This window comes from Dryas octopetala, chromosome 6, assembly GCF_963921425.1.
Source record: "Dryas octopetala chromosome 6, drDryOcto1.1, whole genome shotgun sequence".
Classification (NCBI taxonomy): domain Eukaryota; kingdom Viridiplantae; phylum Streptophyta; class Magnoliopsida; order Rosales; family Rosaceae; genus Dryas; species Dryas octopetala.
In genome coordinates this window covers 8,271,197-8,290,651 of record NC_141371.1, presented here as the reverse complement: position 1 = coordinate 8,290,651, position 19,455 = coordinate 8,271,197, and the positions used below count along the sequence as shown (strand labels likewise).

Below are 19,455 nucleotides of genomic sequence, written 5' to 3'. Positions count from 1 at the left end.
ATAGTGTTATAATAATATGCTTTACCTTTGTGCCGTTCAAAGTGAAAGAGAATTCTAGGATTTTAGCTCTTCCGATTAACTCCATATCCAAAATGACTAAGATATGCTTTACCTTTCATGTAATCAGCCAACAACAATGAAATGAAATTTTAAGAAGTGTAGGTAATTAAGAACTTTGTAGACCAAAAAAAAAAAGGAAAGAAATTACTCATTACATGTATATTTTCACCAACTAGGTATTAGTATAATGATATTTTTCTCTACAATATTAGAAAAGTTTTCAATTTGAATTCTGAGACCCCAGATAAAAAAAATTAGAGCAAATTACAATTTAGTACCTCAACTTTACATGTTGTTTCAACTTAGTACCCCAACTTTGAAAACTTGCAAAAAAGTACCTCAACTTTCATTTTGTGTCAAAATAGCACCTCCGTTAGTTTTTCCGTTAAATAAACCGTTATTTGTTGACGTGGCAGGGGTATTTTTGTCTTTTTTCTCTAAATTTAAAAAATAATAATATTTTAAAAAAATTTTGAATAAAAAAATTTCTAAAAATAATTAAATAAAAAAATTTCAAAAAAAAAAAAAAACCCTTTCCATGCCCCACGCCTATCCCCCCTCCCTTCCCCTCCCCCCAGCCATCCCCTCCTCCTCCCCGCCCCCACCCAGCCAGCCCCTCACTCCCCCACCCCAGTCCCGTCGCACCTCCTCCTCAGGAATCGGGCTCTGCTTCGGCTTCGCCTGCCCAAAACGCTTCGCTAGAAAGGAGGCGCGAACCTCCACCGGAAGAACCTCCCCGGCGTCGACGACCTGGTTGGAGAAGGCGACACCCTCGCCGGCAGCGGCCTGGCAGCTACGCCGTGTGGGTAGGGGCTCGGCCACGGGCTCGGGCTAGGGATCGACGACCGCGCTGACATGTTCTTGACGCTGACGACTCTGTTTGGCTCGGCCTGCGACGACGCAGTGGCTTGAGGCTGGTGGACGGAGATTGGCGACGGAGCTCCCTTGGCCTTTCCTTCTCCTCCGGCAAAGTGACGACCCGAGTTAAAGTCCGCGCATCTGACGACCAATATTGAATCGACCTCTCTCACCGGCGTGGGGGGCTGAGACAGAATGAGTAAGGATGGCTGGGACTGGGGTGGGGGAGAGGGTGGGTCGGGGCAGGGAGAGGGGGAGGATGGCTGGGGGCTGGCTGGGTGGGGGCGGGGAGGAGTAGGGAGGGGATGGGTGGGGGGAGTGGGGGGCTGGCTGTGTAGGGGCGGGGAGGAGGAGGGGATGGCTGGGGGGCGGGGAAGGGATGGGGGATGGGCGTGGGGCATGGAAAGGGTTTTTTTTTTTTTTTTTGAAATTTTTTTATTTAATTATTTTTAGAAATTTTTTTATTCAAAAATTTTTTAAATTTAGAAAAAAAGAAGAAAATACCCCTGCCACGTCAGTAAATAACGGTTTATTTAACGGAAAAACTAACGGAGGTACTATTTTGACATAAAATGATAGTTGAGGTACTTTTTTACAAGTTTTCAAAGTTTGGGTACTAAGTTGAAACAACATGTAAAGTTGAGGTACTAAATTATAATTTGCTCTAAAAATTAATACTAATAACATATCGTCAATCTATATGCACCGTGCATGATCTTGGGTTATTAATAATGGGCTTACTAATCATCAAAAAGAAAAATTAATGGGCTTCTAATAGTGGGCTGTAATAATACAACAAATGGAAAACAACAGCACTATGACACCCTCATGCTGTACTAATAATGGGCTTTAATAATATAGGGAGATGCTAGAATGAACTATTTTCTAGCTTTCTCGTACGGGATGGATCTTAGAATACAATGGGTCACACTTCATACAATGGATCTTAGATGATTCCTAGAATACAATGGGTCACACTTCATTTGAAAGAGCTGATAAAAAACAATGAGAAGAAAATTGGATTGGTTTTTTTCTTCTCTCATTTTGTGTTTTTCTTTTGAGAGAAGAAATAATTTCATGTATTAGTGTATTGAAATTTAGAATTTATGTGGTACACTGGTACATAAATAAAAAAAATATTAGTGTATTAAAAACACTATTTTGTTAAGGAAATTGAAAGATTTTTCTTGAAATTTGGAAGCATTTAAAAAATTTAGATGAAGTGATTAATGAGCATCTTTTTAGGTGGATCATTTCAAGTGTATGCTCATTTCAATTGAAAATTAAATAATCTAAATTAGAAATAATCTAAATTAGAACTAAGTTTTAATAGAGGGGGGGGGGGGGGGGGGGTCTGTTGAGCAACTTTGACCTTTTTTTATGTTATCAAGTTTCCCAACAACTTTCTTGATCTTTCATCACAACAGACAGTCAACTCCAATTTCAGAACCCCAATTGTTCATCATCTACAACACTCCACCTGAGATGGGCACCGATCCACCACAAGAAGAAGGCAACAACCACGTCATCAGGATCTGGGAGGTGAACAGGGATCGCTTGGCCTCCATGTACCAGAAGATCTCAGACCCACCAAGGCTGCTAAGCAATGCCGCAGGCAAAGCTTCCTGTTGCATTTTCAGAGTCCCACATAGCCTACTCGAGATCAATGGCAAGTCGTACCAACCCCACATCGTCTCCATAGGCCCCTACCACCGTGGCCAGCCGCGCCTAAAGATGATCGAAGAGCACAAGTGGCGGTATCTGGGTTCTATGCTATCAAGAACACAAGGCTTCGGAGTCGATTACTATCTCAAAGCCATAGAGCCATTAGAAGCTAAAGCCAGAGAGTGTTACTCTGAAACAATCAGTCTCAATACTGATGAATTTTTGGAAATGATGGTTCTTGATGGTTGCTTCATAATCGAATTGTTTCGAAAATATGGCCATTTGGTTCGTTTCGAGCAAGATGACCCTCTTGTCACTATGGTCTGGATAATCCCATTTATAGTCAGAGATTTTCTTCGTCTTGAAAATCAAATCCCATTTTTTGTTCTCGAGCATTTGTACAACCTCTCAAGCACGCCGGAGGATAAATCTTCTGGCAAATCGTTGTCCCTTCTGGCCTTACAATTCTTCAACCACAATATGCAAAGACCCGACCATGTCATAGAAAAGTACCACAACCTCGAAGCTATGCATTTGCTTGATTTGGTTCGATCAAGTTTGATCCCACCAGGCCACGATGACCCAAACACCAGCAGCAGCATCCCAACCCAAGTCATTCATTGTGTGTCCAAGCTCCGCCACGCCGGAATCAAGCTCAAGGCGAGCAAGGCCGAGAGTTTCTTGGTGATCAAATTCAAGCGCGGAGTGCTTGAAATGCCCAACATAACAATCGACGATTTCATGAGCTCTTTCTTGCTCAACTGCGTGGCCTACGAGCAGTGCCACAAGTCATGCTCCAAGCACATTACCACTTACGCCACTCTGCTCGATTGCCTTGTCAACACTTACAAGGATGTTGAGTATCTTTGTGACCGTAACATCATGGAAAATTGCTTTGGGAACGATGGGGAGGTGGCTCACTTCATCAACAATTTGGGGAAGGATGTGGCTTTTGACATGGATAGGTGTTATCTGTCGAAATTGTTCAATGATGTGCATGACTATTACAGGAATAGTTGGCATGTTCAATGGGCTAGCTTCAAGTACACTTACTTTGACACTCCTTGGTCCTTCATATCTGCCTTTGCTGCTTTGATTTTGCTCATACTCACCTTGTTGCAGACCTTGTACTCTGTTCTCAGTTATTATCAACCTTGAAATCAAGATTTTGTTTCATGTGTAAATACATTTTATAGAGTGATAACTGATAACGCACCCGGTTATTATTTCGATGTAGCACTTATCGTGTTCTAAGTCGTTGGATGAAAGTTCAAGCGAAGTTAAAATCTGACGGTTCAGAACATCATAAGTGCTTTATTAAAATGTTAACCACCGAGTGATCGAAGATTGTTGAGGTCTATGGATTATTGATTAAATTCAATTTTTGTTTTGTTTTTCTAGTGGATTGCCTCAATGCTAAATTCCTGGAGTGCATGATAATGCGACTGTAAGCATTGAACATCCATTTTCTACAAGGCAAGGATGAGCTTGATGCTCTGTTTTGGGACAAAACAAGGACGGAAAGAAGACTAGGTGGAAAAAAAAAAGGAGAAAATGAGAAGAAAAAAGATAGGGAGATTGATTGGAGAAGTTATTATAAGAAATAATTCCAGTGTGTATAATCCTTCAATATTTGTATTGCTGCGTACAAATTTAAATATACAAGTCTAAAAGCTAAGTTTAAAGAGTCGATTAAGCAATAAAAAACATGATCCACAATTAATGGAAATGTAATCTGATTTGCTGGCAAAGATGATGCTTGATTATGGCTTAGGATTAGTTTGGTATTCTTGTGAGAATAAATAACTGTTAAGTAAGATAGTTGTGAAGTAGCAGTTGTTCAGTTGAAAAGGATCGTGAAATTGCACACTCTGCATCCAAGTTCGATCCCCCTCCTCCAAATCAAAAAATAATAAAAAAAAAGTAGTTGTGAAACAAAGTTTATTTGGTATGTCACACAGTATAATTGTCACACAAAATAATTTTTTGATTGGCAGGAAGAGATTACTTAGAAAGTGAAAATATGTTTTTATTTTTAAAATTAAAGAGGCATGTACTTTTGGTTGCCATGCTTGAATAATGCTCTTTACAAAACTTGATGTATAAAAATTTTGCGCAAATTTAGTATCAACTAGTAATTTACTTTTTACATAAAAACATCATTTGTAGGTAAAAAGATGAGCAGCCTGTAATTTCCATATTCATTTGGCAAGTAAATTGGTCAATATTACCCCATGGAAATGTCAAATTAGGCAGTTCCCATTTTCCCAATTTATTTGTTTGTGTCAGCACGTTAGGTTATCTAATCTAATAATTGATTTTTATGTTTGTGCATCTCATAGACTTGAACACCAGCCTGGAGATATTTTTTTTAAAAGATAAGAAGAAGAGTGTTGACACAATCAACGACTAAACCAAAATTGTCTTGTGGGAATGTGGGCTGAAAGGTTGACTTGCTCTTCAAAGTTTGAATTCTTGATTTTTCAGCAACACTCGTCATGGTACATTCCTTATATTGAATTGGCTGCTTTTCAAAGTGCGTGCATTATCTGAATGTTGATTGTTTCAACCAGAATTTGTCACATCTCTCCAGTCCTTATATATACCAGAGCATGCAAATCAATGATTCTCAAACCATTTGCTTGCCCTCTCTACCCAGTCTCCTACAAAACAAAAGCACCAAATAGATTTGCTTCAAACCCTCTATCTAGTTTTAGCAATCAATCAAGATTCAGTACAATCATTTTGGTTCAGAGCTGCTATAAATTAAATCTTCAGGTGTACAAAGAATGAGTTCAGATACATGTCCATGCCAACTGTATGATCAATTTCCTCAACCCGCAAGACCAGTAAACAGAGACGGTGAGATGAGTGCTTCAATGTCCTCATCATCAGAACAATTACCAATATCATTGCCTCAGCCCACCAGGCCATTCAGCATATATGACCCTGTTGTTGATGTTCATGTGGCACCACCAACCATGTCACCACCATTAACAGATGAAGAGGAAGATAGGGAAGGTCTTGATGGGTTAGTTGGGTTCATCTCTGAGCTTCGTGAAAAAATATTAGCAGCAAAAAGAGCTCCGGTCACTGTACAAAAATGTACTGCTACTACTACTACTACGCGCGGCACTCAAGGACCAGTGGGGGAGTTATTGCAAAAGCTCGAGCGCTTCAAGATTCGAACTGTGGATTTGGGAGAGGTTGTCAAGGAGGAAGTTCAAAAGAGATGAATACTTATGATGGTGTTACAAATTTATTAACTATTTTTTTTCAAATTCAATGTAATTAATCTTCAATTTTTACTTAATTCTTTTGGTACTGATCGATCGAGGAAGCAATGGGAGAAACAGACTTTCAACTCCAACTTTGGACGTTGGAGTAAGTACTTTTTATGGATATTTAGATATACACCCAAATGTCATATGTATTATGTTTGGATGTAATTCAAGGATTTTTCATTTTCAATCTAAACTCATTAAATGATGTCATATTGGATTACTTTCCTTTTACATTTTGTTTAACTTTATTATTTAGCATTCCTATATTGTCTATGGGTGTATTCAAATGACAACTTTAATGATACACAAATAATACCATAATTTAAGCAACTGAAAATTAGTAATTATGATTATGACAATCGATTTTTACCATTTTAGTTTTTTAATTAAAAATTTTAGTATTGTGGATGTGTGTCGTGTTTTTTATGTGTATGAATTTTCTTGATAGTGCATTAACGTTGATAGTCGATATTCGGAAACTTCCAAAAGCAAGATAATTATATTTCATTTGCATTAAGCCTTGAGTGTAAAAAAGAACGGATTATTGAAGCATACATGTTTCAATGAACTAAATAGGACTTTTTTTTCAATTTGGAACCTATGTTTCTAGTGTACATCGTTATAAACTTATAAATATCAACAAATTCCATCTTTAATAATCACTCTTTCAATGAAAAACGTTTTTTGTATTTACTCTTTTCCTTAAACTTTACTTTATATTTACAGATCCTGATATGAATCTAGATCATTAGCAAGATCGGAATTTGTTGTAAAAATAGAGTAAATAAATAGTGGTATAGATATATCAGAAAATAATTTTTCTCTTCCATATTGGGAATTGGGGGATCGGGCATTTTTGGAGAACAACAAATGGGTTATATTATTTCATTAGATCATTTCATGGTGGATCGGCAAATTATTCGGCCAAGCTGGATTTGAACCAGCGTAGACATATTGCCAACGAATTTACTACTAAGTAGAATAAGTAAGTAGGATATTCTTCGATCTTCTTCTTCTTCTTCTTCTATATTCTTCTTATTCTGCACATTGATCTATTTTTTTATTTTTTATATTCTTCATCATTGTCCTTCTTTCTTCAACCTAAGTTAGAGATATATTATTATTATTATTCTTCTTCTTTTCAACCTAAGTTAGAGATATATTATTATTCTTCTTTTTTCAACCTATAAAGATAGAGAAAATTACAAATTTGGTTAACTTATTTTATATTTAGCTAGTTCAATTTTGGTCCACGATCTTTTTTAAGTTCGGTTTTGGTCCACTAATTATTTCATTTGTTCAATAAAGGTCCAAATCTGTGACTTTATATCTATTGAATTGTGTTTTCTTCAATTAAAGTCCAAATCTGTGACTTTAAATCTTTTGAGTTGTGTTTAACTTTTCAATTATAATTGAAGAATATAAGTTATATTTCATCATCTTTTAGTCATAAAAACAAATTTGAAGTATTATAATCTAAGAGAATTGAGATTGGGTGAAGTTTGAAAAATTGGCAGTTTCGGGTACCCTACTTTGAGGTCAATTATCTTGAATTTTAGAACTCCAATTTGAATGATGTTTATATGGTTGTAAACAAGAAATGCATAGCTTTAAAACAAGTATATGTTTGTTGAATTTGAGTGAGATTTGATAGGATAAAAGGCATGCCAAATTTGAAAAAATAAATATGGACCTTTATTGAACAAGTGAAACAATTAGTGAACCAAAACAAAACTTAAAAAAGATTGTGCTAGGTATAAAATAACTGAACTGAATCTGTAATTTCTTCATCAAAGATATATCATTTTTTTTTTCAATCTTTAATTTTCAACCTAAGCCATAGGTATTTTATTATTCTTCTTTTTTCTTCCATCTCTTTTTTAAACTGAGTTAGAGGTGTATTCTCTTTTTTTTTTTTTTTTTACCTTTCTTCTTATATATATATATATTGGTACATATTATGATTTGTGTTTATATATCTTAGGAGTAGGTTAGTTTTCAATCTTTGTCAACCTGGGGCAGAGGTGTCTTATTCTTTTTTCTTATTCTTTCTTTCATTTTTTTTACTTGATATAAAGATTTTTTTTTTTCCAAAATGCTTTAGAGGTATCTTATTCTTCTTCTTCTTGTATTGGTACATATACTGATTTAGTTTATATACCTTTGGAGTAAGTTTGTCTATATTTGTGTTGGCTTTGTTAATTGTTACATTTTTATTTGCTTTTCTCTCTTTTTTTTTTACTCAAAGTGGAGCTTTGGATATAATATGCATAAAATGGAGAAATTATTTTGTATATCCGATACGCTGCCACGTGGTGTAACCATTCAATGTGTCATAATATAAGTGAATGTTATTATACTTTACTAATATAAATATACCGTCCAATAATACTCTTATACGTTGAATTTGTTATATCACATAACGGTGTATCGTATACAACCAATAATTTTTTCATAAAATAGGGGTGAAATGAAAGTCAGTGAGACACTCCAAGACAAACTAAGCTATAGAGTACGTCTATACAAATAAGAGTTAATTACACTTACATTCTCTGAAGTTTATCGTCTTTTCACATACACCCCCTGAGATTTCAAAAATTACACATACACCCCTGAGGTTTTAAAACTATTGCATATAACCCCCCTACAAGAGAAAAAAATAAATAAACAAAAAAGAAAATCTTTGTATTGAGGTTGCGCCTTACACCTCGAGTAATCTTATTAGGCTATTTTAACCCCTTAGCATGTCTTTTTGCATAATTTTTCATTATTTTTCGTCTCACTATAGGGGGTTATATGCAACAGTTTTAAAAATTCCAAAGGGTGTATGTGAAAAGACGATAAACCTCAAGAGGTGCAAATGTAATTAACTCATACAAATAACATGGGGCCTTGCAAGCCCAACAATATCATCTATAAGGACCGGCCCAATCCATTATATGAATTAATTAAAAATAAAAATAAAGAGTAAGCCCAAGTTAACACTACGCTATTTGGCACCCACCAGTCTTTTCATTGCTAAATTTAAGTGGTAACAGAAGTTATTGGCACCCTAATGTTCAAATCTGTCTGCACCCACCACCAAATTTACCACTTGAAACTGTGGCCTGACAAGGCCTCCAAGCCCATGGATAATGCTTGTGATATATGTCCAGATATATTCGTACTATATATCATTAATCAAGTAAGCAGTGAAAATCTGTTACTCTTCTTGTTGTTGTTGTTGCTGTTGTGACTTATGACACAAAAGTAAAGAAGGGATGGCATTGGAGAGACCGGCTACTGTTCAGCGTCTGTATGAGATGCAAGATCCAACGATTCATAAAATTATATTCTAAGATAAAAAAAAAAATGAGGAATTCGTTAATCCAATGGCCCACATCTGCCCCTATACTATGCAGTGACTGCATGCACCATAGCACAATCCAGCATTGGAAGCAAATGATGGTTGTGAATCAGCAATACATTCTGATCAAGTATAATTTATAATCTCACCATCTTCTTATTGTAACTTATAGTAATCAACCATTAAGCAGCCTTTGTATAGATAGTGGAGATAGGGAAGCTCATGTCAGATGTAGGCTTGAATAGGAAAAGGATAACATTATTAATAAATTAAGCATGCACAGTCAATAAATTAATTAAGGTGACAATTAGAACCTAATTTTCTGGTGCCTAAACCACGTGCTTAATAGTTAAGTATCACTTGCCTTGACTTTGTCCACTATAATATGTGGAGTTTTGCCCTACAGCTAGAGTATAAGCCTGCTTTGTTGTGTTTAATTAGGACCACATTAGTAGTTGAAAGTTACTAGAATATATGCAAGTAGTAATGTGATGTGTGTGATATATATCAATTATGTCCATTTAAAAAAAAAAATATATATATCAATGCATGTATGCAAGTCAAGAAAGAGAACATAACAAGAAAATTATCTCTAAGTCAAGATGGCCTTAAGGGTAGTGGAGCAGGGGATCAATTCGAGCTCCGAATATTAAAATCCTCAAAAATTGTATAGATTTGTTATATACTTGCTTACTATGTTATGCTCAAATAACATATATACATGAAGAATTGATGATCTAATTTTTATGGTTGATCTTAAGTTCCACAATCTTAGGGCCGGCTTTCCTCTAATTAAGTTGTATTTTGTAATAGTTCAAGCAGCCCACCAAGAGCAAGCTAGCTAGGATAGTAGGATCGTTGCATGATCACTTAATTTGTAGGTCCCGATAACCAAAGGAGGGTGAAGGGTCAGCATCCATCTTTGACATTCTCAAGTATCTCCTCCCACTATTCGAGTGCCACGTCTGAGGAGCTCAACCATTTGAGAATGACATGTCAACAAAGAGTAAGGTGCCCATAAGCTTTTATGGAACTCCATCTCAACAATATCCCTTTATAGCAAGAAAGTAATGCTAAAATTGGATGTATATTACATGGTTTGAAGAATATATCTATATATATATATATATATTCAACCAAAGAAAAACAGAGAATATATATATATATATATATTACATTTAATTATATAGAGAAAGATAATGTTGTTTCTTAGTTTTACCAATCAAAATCATTCATTAAAATATGTGATTTTGATTGATATTCTGATAATATAGAAGAGACAACATTATTAATTTGATTTATATCAAACATTTGATAAATCAAGTAATATCTTGATTATTTATTGACTAAATCTCTCAACTTTGCTTGGTTTTCTTAACCAAACTATAGTTATCTGCTCTGAAACCTGAGGGAATTAAACTGAACCATGAATGAATGAACCCTTGGCTTCTAGGCAATTCTAGAATCATCTTTCTTTCATTTTAATGCTGTGATGCAGAATTTCATGGTGGGTTTTATCTGCTTCAAGCTCTTGCAAAGTTCTAGGACAGAGATATAGGGCAAGCTATATATACATGCATGCTAGCTACCTGTTTGTGATTAATTTTCAGTGAAATATTGTGGCAATCATGCATCATCTATGTATCTTGTGCAAGGCTCTGCATCATGCCCCTGAATTTGTCATTGCCCATATTTTATTGGGGTGTTCGAGTCCATAATCGTAGCTTAGTTGATTCTTTCCAAAGAAATCTGCTGCATAGTTTAAGATCTTAAGCTGTTGATAATTAAGCTTGTTAGCTCTGCAGAATAAGAGAAAAAAACCACATGATCTGGAGGTGAGATTTTTCTATTTACCAAACATTGGAGGGTGGATGAGATACATATATGATATATTTCATTGTCTGATTAGACCAACTCAATAAGTTAGCTCAGAAAATTTTATCAAACACTTGCTCCTTCCATTGCACATTTTGCAACCCAAGAAACATATATGATGGAAATGAAAAGGTGCAACAAGCTAGTACAGCAACTCTTAATAGTTAATATTAAAAATCCCGCACATTAAGTCTAATAGATAAAACACCACATACCGATTTTGGTATGGTGTCATCTACCGATTTTGGGTTATTTTATTTTTGGATGATTTAATTAAGTAAATTTCCAAAGGTTTTGATCCCCAGGTTGATATTCAGCAGCAGCAATAGCATCATCATCACAAGCTAAGTCCAAGCGAGGAGGGCTAAGAAGCATTCCCTCGGCCATATTCACTAGAATACTAGGCATGTCAAAGATGAGATCCTCATCAACAAAGTAGTCATGATGATTGAGCAAAGGTCTGTCAGGCTGATCTACTGTTTTATGAGCCTGAACATCATGACCCACTTGATCATTCCTTGAAGAAGAAGAAGCATCATAATTTGCTACTCCCATGGCCGCGGCAGCCGCCCCTATAGCAGAGGCAGCAGAGTTTGCAGCAGCCTGAATGTCACGTGGGGAAGTAGAGGCTGGCACAGGCAGCGAAGGCGCCGAGTTGGGGAAGTTGAGCTCAGCATCCTGACCCTTAAGAGCCAGAGCTGCAACATCATAAGCAACCGCAGCCATTTCCGGAGTGGGAAATGTTCCTAGCCAGATTCTGTTGGGCTTTTTGGGTTCGCGGATTTCGGACACCCATTTTCCACTGCTCCGGCGCCTCACACCACGGTAGGTTGGGTGACGCCCCGGAGCAGTGGACGAGCCATCATTGCTGCTCGACATGCCATATTTTGAGGCGTGCATGCTGTGTATGCTACAAGAAAAGTAACCAATTAGTATGGCGAGAGGACTACAAGAATGGAATGGCGGTTGGAGGTTGATGAGAGATGCCATTTATGGTGGATGGAATATCTGAATTTCAGTTGTGGAGATTCGAGAAGGGTCTGATTTTCAAGCTAGGTGAAGAGTTTGAGAGCAGAAAGTGCAAACCAGTTGTTGCTGAACTGCGGTGTGGAGAGTGTTGGGTTGTAAGCCAGCTGCTTAATTTGGTATTGGACATGATCTGGGTAGGACTGCGTTTTTGTAGAAATTGGAACTGCCCCTCAAACGCCAAGAGAACAGTGATTAATGTTATGAGCACTATGCATCATCATCATCATCACTTTTTCCAGTATCTTCTAACAAAGATTTAATGAGGGGTTCAGTATCTTTAATTTTCAATCTGATAATCCCATCCAATTAATTAAGCAATATTGGCAAGTATAGATGTGAGATGTGGGATGGTTAGTGACTAATTAGTGTACGTAGTAGAGCTTCCACTCTCTGCGATTGATGTGAGAAACCTATCACTCATATATGCAACTTGGCTAGCTAGTAAGCCTAGTATATAAAAGTAGAAAAAAACAAATAGAATATACATGATTCATCCATAGAAAGTATAGCCAAAGTATGTAAGACATATCCAGCTCTATATTACATCCCAAGATGGGTCCTTAGCTTACATTCTCTTTGATTTGCCAACACCTTTATTCATCTTCAAGTAATCTTATTGGGACGATCTTAACTGATTATCTTGTACACTGTCTCTCTCTAATAGAAATGAGATCTACCTATGTACTTATGTAAAATCTACACAGGTGAATCTCACCTCTATTAAAGAGATGCATCCACAAGATTGTCTAAATAGTATTACTCTTCAACTTCATATTTTTATGTAAATTATACGTCACGTGACACACCACATCGGTGAAATCGTACGTCTATAAACCTTGTCTGCTTCATAATCGTAGGCATATATAATATGTATCACAAGGTAAGGGAAATGCCTCCTCACTTGTCGAAATGTATAAAATTAACTAAAGAAAATCACAGCTGCAAATGCTTAATTTTTTATATGTACATATAGTTTTATTAATTTCCTTCCCTTTCCTCACTAATAGTATATGGAAAATGCCAAGAGTCTTTACTTTTTTTCCCAACTTTTGTGAGAGCATATATTATCATTCTGAACAAATTAAATTGGGATGTTTGAATAAAAATAAGATCATTTGAATTAATCTAAGTAGGTTTTCATTGTAATAACACACCAGTGCAACCAAGCCTTTACAAGACTCTCTGCGCGCATACCTAATTAATTAGCTCTCACTAATTGTAGCACACTAAGAAGTAATTACCAGAAAAGAAAACATTTGTAGCACTAAGAAGCGATTTAAGTGCATCAAGTAATCATTAATCTTCTTGACCAACTAAGGTAGCCTTTTTCACCAACTTGCATCTGCAGGCAACCAACTTCTAGCTATCGCACGCATAACTTAATATATTATTTACAATATTAAGAAAATAAAAGTGTTGCATTGAGAGATTAAAAGTGGAGAGGCAGAATTGAAAGTCCAATACCTTTCAAAAGCTTACTACTTATATTTGCATGAGATGCCAATGTAAACGATATATCCTTATGTGCCTACTAATCAAGGTGTATATAGAATTCTATATAGTGAGAGATCATGTCGAATGTATCGGCTTCTTCGCTCAATTGAATAAGAAATTCTTTCAGTGGCAAAAAAAAAAAGAAAAGAAGAAATTCTTTCATACAATAATAAATGTATACAATCTCCATTTTACACTAGCTAATTTATTACGTGCATCTTATATATAATAACTTATTGATTATGTGATTAATTTGTATATAAAAGAATTATTGTGAGACATGCAGGTGTACGTATATTGTACAATTTTTCCAATTAAGAATTAAAAAAAAACTAAGGATGAGTAGGCATTTGAGGAATATATACAAGTGGGATGACATTTTAAAAAATGTTTGCCTCCTCTATCCGTACAAACCTAGGTCATCATAATATTATACCACTAGACCAAATTTCATATATAGATATAGTGCCTCAAATTCAATAGAATAGTACGTAGTAGTGAACAAAGATTGTATGTAATCGTAATTAATGGATCTACGCGCGGTTAGTTTGTGTGGACATATTGGAGAGTGTTTTGTGGGTTGTGCCCCCCACCAATATTAGAGAGCAGACTATATATCTCAATGTCATGAATCAGAATGTCACACTCTGAGAGAGACATTGCCGCAGAAAATTAAGAATAAATTTATTAGATAAGGTTATTTTGGGCCTCTTCAAGGACTTGGTCTATAAAGTATTGTAATAAGAGAGAAATTTTTCAGTATAACCGATACACTGTTACGTGGTTCAACAAGTACATATTTTATAATATGGGTAGATGTTATTAATATTAGTCGATCCCTAATATTATACCCTAAGAGAGATCACATGTCATCCAATAATACCCTTACGCGTTGAATTAATTATACCACATAACGATATATCAGTTAAAAAAAAAAATTCTCATAATAAGTTGAGCAGCTTTGAATTATGCAAGTCCTATATAAACATTTTTCAGTCGACATTCCGTACGTACTTACACAGATTTTTAAACCCATTTGGGATAACGATTTGCATTTTCAAATTTGATATTAAACGGTAGTGTTGAATCAAATGACTCGATTGTTTGTTTTTGACGTACTGATGGTGTATTAGAACATAGACATTGTAACCACCCACTAAAAAGCTCATCCCACTCTCCTTTGAAAATAAAAATGAAATCACAATTTTTAATCTTTTACAAAATTATTCAAACGAACAAACAAATAAAAAAACATTTAATGGCCATTTTTATTTCTCAACTATGATCCAGGTGTTAGGACAATTCAAATTGCCACCCAAACTAAAAATTTGATTAATTTGCATCCTCAAATTTTTTAAATTAGGTCAATGTGGCCCATTCTATCAATTTCTTAATATTTCATCCATATTTCCCTCCAAACACATGTCACGTCTCATGCGCATCAAGATAAAAAGTATAATTCATGTCCAAAATTGGGGTAAAATGGCTTTAATGTGAAAAATAAAATTGAAAAAATTGGAAAACAAAAAAACAAAAAATTAGAAATAAACTCAAAAGGTATACATGACTTTGGGTAAAATCTAAGGGTTTTTCACTTTCAATTTAAACTCATTTTGATTGATATCATGTTGAATTACTTTCCTTCTATAGGTTTTGATAAGTCACCATATTACTTAACAGCCTTATATTGTCCTTATGTTTTTAAATGGTAACTTTTAAGGTTGAATTAATGAATACCATATTTTAAGCAATTGTCAATTAACAATTATGATTATGACAATTAAATTTTTTCCATTTCAAGTTGTAATTTTGAATTTTTAATGTTCTTACATAATGGTTGTGTGTCATCATTTTTCAAAGATATATGCATCTGCATGTTTATATATTTTTCTCAGAACTTCTGATAACAAGGTAAATAAAATTGTCATCATTCTTCTTCAATGGTCTTCTAATTATTTCTTCTTGTTTCATCTTTCGTCCTTTTTTTTTTTGTCCTGATTTAATTAGAGGCCGATATAATTTTCTACATCTTTACGTCTCTTCTTATTCTTACCTTTTTTAATTTTAACATGAGCAAAATGCATGTATTTTCTCCTTCTTTCATCCTTTTCTTTACTTGAGCTAAATGTATCTTCTTATTTATTTGACCTGATTTAGAGATTTCTTATTCTTCTATCCTTTTTTACCAAAGTTAGAGGTGATGATATTTTGTACTTTTGAGTTTATATACCTATTTTTGGTGGGGATACCTTGGTTTATATACACACCTCATGAGGAGGTTGGATTTTTAGTGGAGTTGAGTATAGAGTTTAGATGACTATTTGAAGTGTGTTAGGTGATGTTCTTTAGATACTTGATGAAATGTTGTTATGAAATTTTTTGTCAATTAATTTTTATACCTTATCGGGAGGTTGGGAAAGAACAATATTGGTTTAAGGTTGGAGATTGGGTGAGTTTGTATACGGGGACGTTACACAAGTAAAGACTTTGTTACCTATAGATTAGGTAATTAATGAAATTAATATAACTATGTTTTTTTTTTCTTTCTGGTGTATTGTTGCATTGTACGACTATGTAAAAAGATTGTGATTATATACCTTAGGAATAGATTCATATTTGTGTTGACTTTATTACCTTTTTATTCTCTGAAATTTTGAAGGCTTACTTGTTCTTTTTTTTTTAATTTATATAGTAGGTAAATTACGTATATATTTGGTGTTTAACGTACTTATGATAATTGTGTATTTGGAATTAAATATAGGTGCGTCATAAAATATTAGGGAATAAAAAATTTAAAAATTCAAAATTAAAAGTAATAAATGCCTAAATTTATAGATTCTTAATTGATTTCCATTATTTACCTTAAGGGTAAAGTAGACATACAAAATTAAGAAATGGTCCTAAATCGAAAACAAAAAACCTTTGAGATAAATCTAATAGTCATTCTACTTTGGGCTTAAAACTAAAAATCCCAAAAAAATAAGAACCAAAAATAAAAAAACCCAGCCCCCACCCTCACCTGTTGCAACACCCCCTCCCCTCTTTCCAGAGGCCTCCTTAGATATGAATTGACTATTTTACTCTCACGCGCGCATAGCACGTGACTTGTATTTAGACGAAAATATGGATGAAATGTTAAAAAATTGACAGAATGAGCCACATTAACCTACTTTTAAAAGTTTGAGGGTTGAATTAGCTAAATTTTAAGTTTGAGAGGTAATTTACCCCAAAAAGGACTAATAAGCCCCCCAAAAAAAAAAAAACAACAGTACTTCTACTTGCTAGTCATTCGGCGCACCCATAGCAATACCAACTACAGTCCATGCAAGAGTTGGGCCCTGGTAACAATGATGGATCCAGCACGAGCATATTGCCTCCGGCTGATTTTGGGGGTAAGAAAAACACACCAAGGCCAAGACAACTCCTAAAATGGGCCGATCTGGAGGCCCTACGAGATAAGCCCTATACCTTTATTTGTCTGTGCAGGGCTTGGTACGCATATGCACTTGTTTTCATCCTGTGGTCTCCATAGTCCATACACCCAACAACTTGCAAAGGCCAGAGTTAGAACTTTCCCTTTCTTTTTTGACCTCAATTTAAAACTAGCTCAGATTTGCTCACAAACAAATTGTTCGTCTATTAAGATGTCTTAATAGTTTTTTATTTGTTTAATTTTCTATGATGATTTTTGAATGAATACTTTGAAAAAAAAAAAAAAATCAGTTCAAATCATTAAACTATAATGCAAAATTAGCCTCATGACGTAATGTGTCTCAGACTCTTAAGTTATAGTATGTAAAGTTTGGTCTCTTTTTAGATACCAGACATATTGTTATATTGTAAAATTATACAGAGAAAAATTTTCAAATAGGACACCTACTTTGGGGTCAATCTTAGTTTACAACACCAGTTTGAGTTTGTGTTAGTATGGAACACATATTTAGGATTTGTGTTAATTTGGGACAATCTGTCAACTTCATTAACTTTTCCGTCCAAAAAGAGATAATTTGGTTATTTCATATTTGTGAAACAAATAAAAATTAAAGAAAAAAATAACTAAAAACTAAAAAACAAAGGTTACTACCTAAAAAAATCAAAACTTTTTTTTTGGAGGAAAAATAAAAAGTTTAAAACTAAAAATTAATTTAAAATAGATTAAATCTAATAACAAAAAAAGCAAAAAAGACAAAAAGAAAAGATGCAGCAGATCTTCGATTGCACCAACTAACCCACACCGCCCCAACCTACGACCTATTATCGACGACAGCTTACCCGTCGGCGGAGGCCTTACCTGCTAACTCGACCCCAAGCTCCCCTTTTTTTTTTTTTTTTTTCTCTCTCTCTCTCTTCATTTCTCCCCTTTCCGCCTCCAGCCTACCCGACCACCCAACTCAGCAACGTCGCACCCCATTCAACTAAGCCCCAACTCGGTTCGCACCCCTTCCCCCCAGCCCCGTCGCACCCCCCACCCAGCACCAGCCCCCCCGCCCACTTTTTTCTTCCCCATCCAGAACCACCCTTGCCTTTCTCCCCCCAACCCAACTTAGCCCCTCCCCGACCACCCCCCATCACCTCAACCCAGCTTGCCCCGCTCCTTCGAAAGCCCCTCCACCCAGCCCCGACGACTTCTAGTGAGCTGGTGTCGCCGCCGTTTGAGTCACCATCCGAGAGAGAGAGAGAGAGAGAGAGAGAGAGAGAGAGAAAGGAGAGAAAGAGAGAGTTTAATTCTTTTTGTTTTTTTTTTTATCTTTTTTTTTATTTTTTTATTTCAATTTTAATATTTTCAGTTTTAATGTTGTTTAGTTTTAATCTTTTGTAATTCTAAAAAAATTAGTTTGAAATATTTTTAGTATTAATCTTTTTAGTTTTTTAGTAGTAACTTTTTTGCTTTTTTTCTTTTTTAGTTTTTAGTTTTTAGTTGTTTTAAAAATATAAAATGACCAATTATCCTTTATTTGGACGAAAAAGTTAATAGAGTTAACGAATTGTCTCAAACTAACACAAATCCTAAATATGTGTCCTACATTAAAACAAACTTAAACTGGTGTCTTAAATTAAAATTTACCCCAAAGTAGATGTTAAGTTTAAAATTTTTTCCCAATTATACATGTCTAAATGTAAAATTTTGAAGTGCAAGTCAAAATTTGAATAAGCAGTAGGTCTTCGAGCAATAATGCTTTTTGTGATCGAAAATCACAAAGCTTAGGGTGTTAGCCCGTGATAGGCAAGGGTTTGCTAATCACACACAAAAATTAGAAACCATCTGCTGCCTCTCAAAGCTTTCTATATAATTGGATGAGATTTCATGATTCAAAACAAAGATACTTTTGCCATTAAAGAGATACCCCTTTAATTAATACTTAAATCAAAGCCTCCAACTTTCTTATTTTCATGATTAAGCTTTTATAGGGTGACAACTCACTCCCATATACCAATAAGACAACTTTTAGCCACGCATCAACCAAAAAGCTAAGGCCTTGTAGGCCTTGGTTTGGTAAACCCTGCTCTCTACCTCATGTTTTCTGGCCAGCAATTAAACCCATCTTTGACTAACCTTCCTCTTGGCTCTTCCTACACCAATGACCTTCCCTAATAACCCCTTTTTTCATGTCACACTAATTATTCTTTTTCTTGCTGTAATTATTCAACAAATCCCTATCAACAGCTTTCATTATAATCCATTGGGGTCCCATCATAAAATTAATTAAATTGACCCACATTTGATTTTGGTGAAGTAGATTTCTTCTCACACGGTAAAGACCACATTGAGCAGCTGCAGTTTTGATCATGGGAGATGATTTCATTGGATGAAGTAGCTTTACAGTCTGCTAATATCTGCCATGG

General features: G+C 35.2%; 2 protein-coding genes across 2 annotated transcripts; one reads left to right on the top strand and one right to left on the bottom strand.

Moving 5' to 3' along the window:
- The first annotated feature begins 2,324 nt into the window (after positions 1 to 2,324).
- On the top strand, positions 2,325 to 4,106 carry LOC147281981 (transmembrane protein, putative (DUF247)). Its single transcript, XM_086248464.1, has 2 exons — positions 2,325 to 3,762; positions 3,985 to 4,106. Exon 1 carries the CDS (start codon positions 2,404 to 2,406, stop codon positions 3,739 to 3,741), a length of 1,338 nt encoding a protein of 445 aa, XP_086104590.1. The 5' UTR covers positions 2,325 to 2,403; the 3' UTR covers positions 3,742 to 3,762; positions 3,985 to 4,106.
- A 7,255-nt stretch (positions 4,107 to 11,361) lies between these two features.
- Positions 11,362 to 11,988, bottom strand: HRD (Integrase-type DNA-binding superfamily protein). The gene has a single exon (XM_086247481.1). It carries the CDS (start codon positions 11,986 to 11,988, stop codon positions 11,362 to 11,364), a length of 627 nt encoding a protein of 208 aa, XP_086103607.1.
- Positions 11,989 to 19,455: the final 7,467 nt, after the last annotated feature.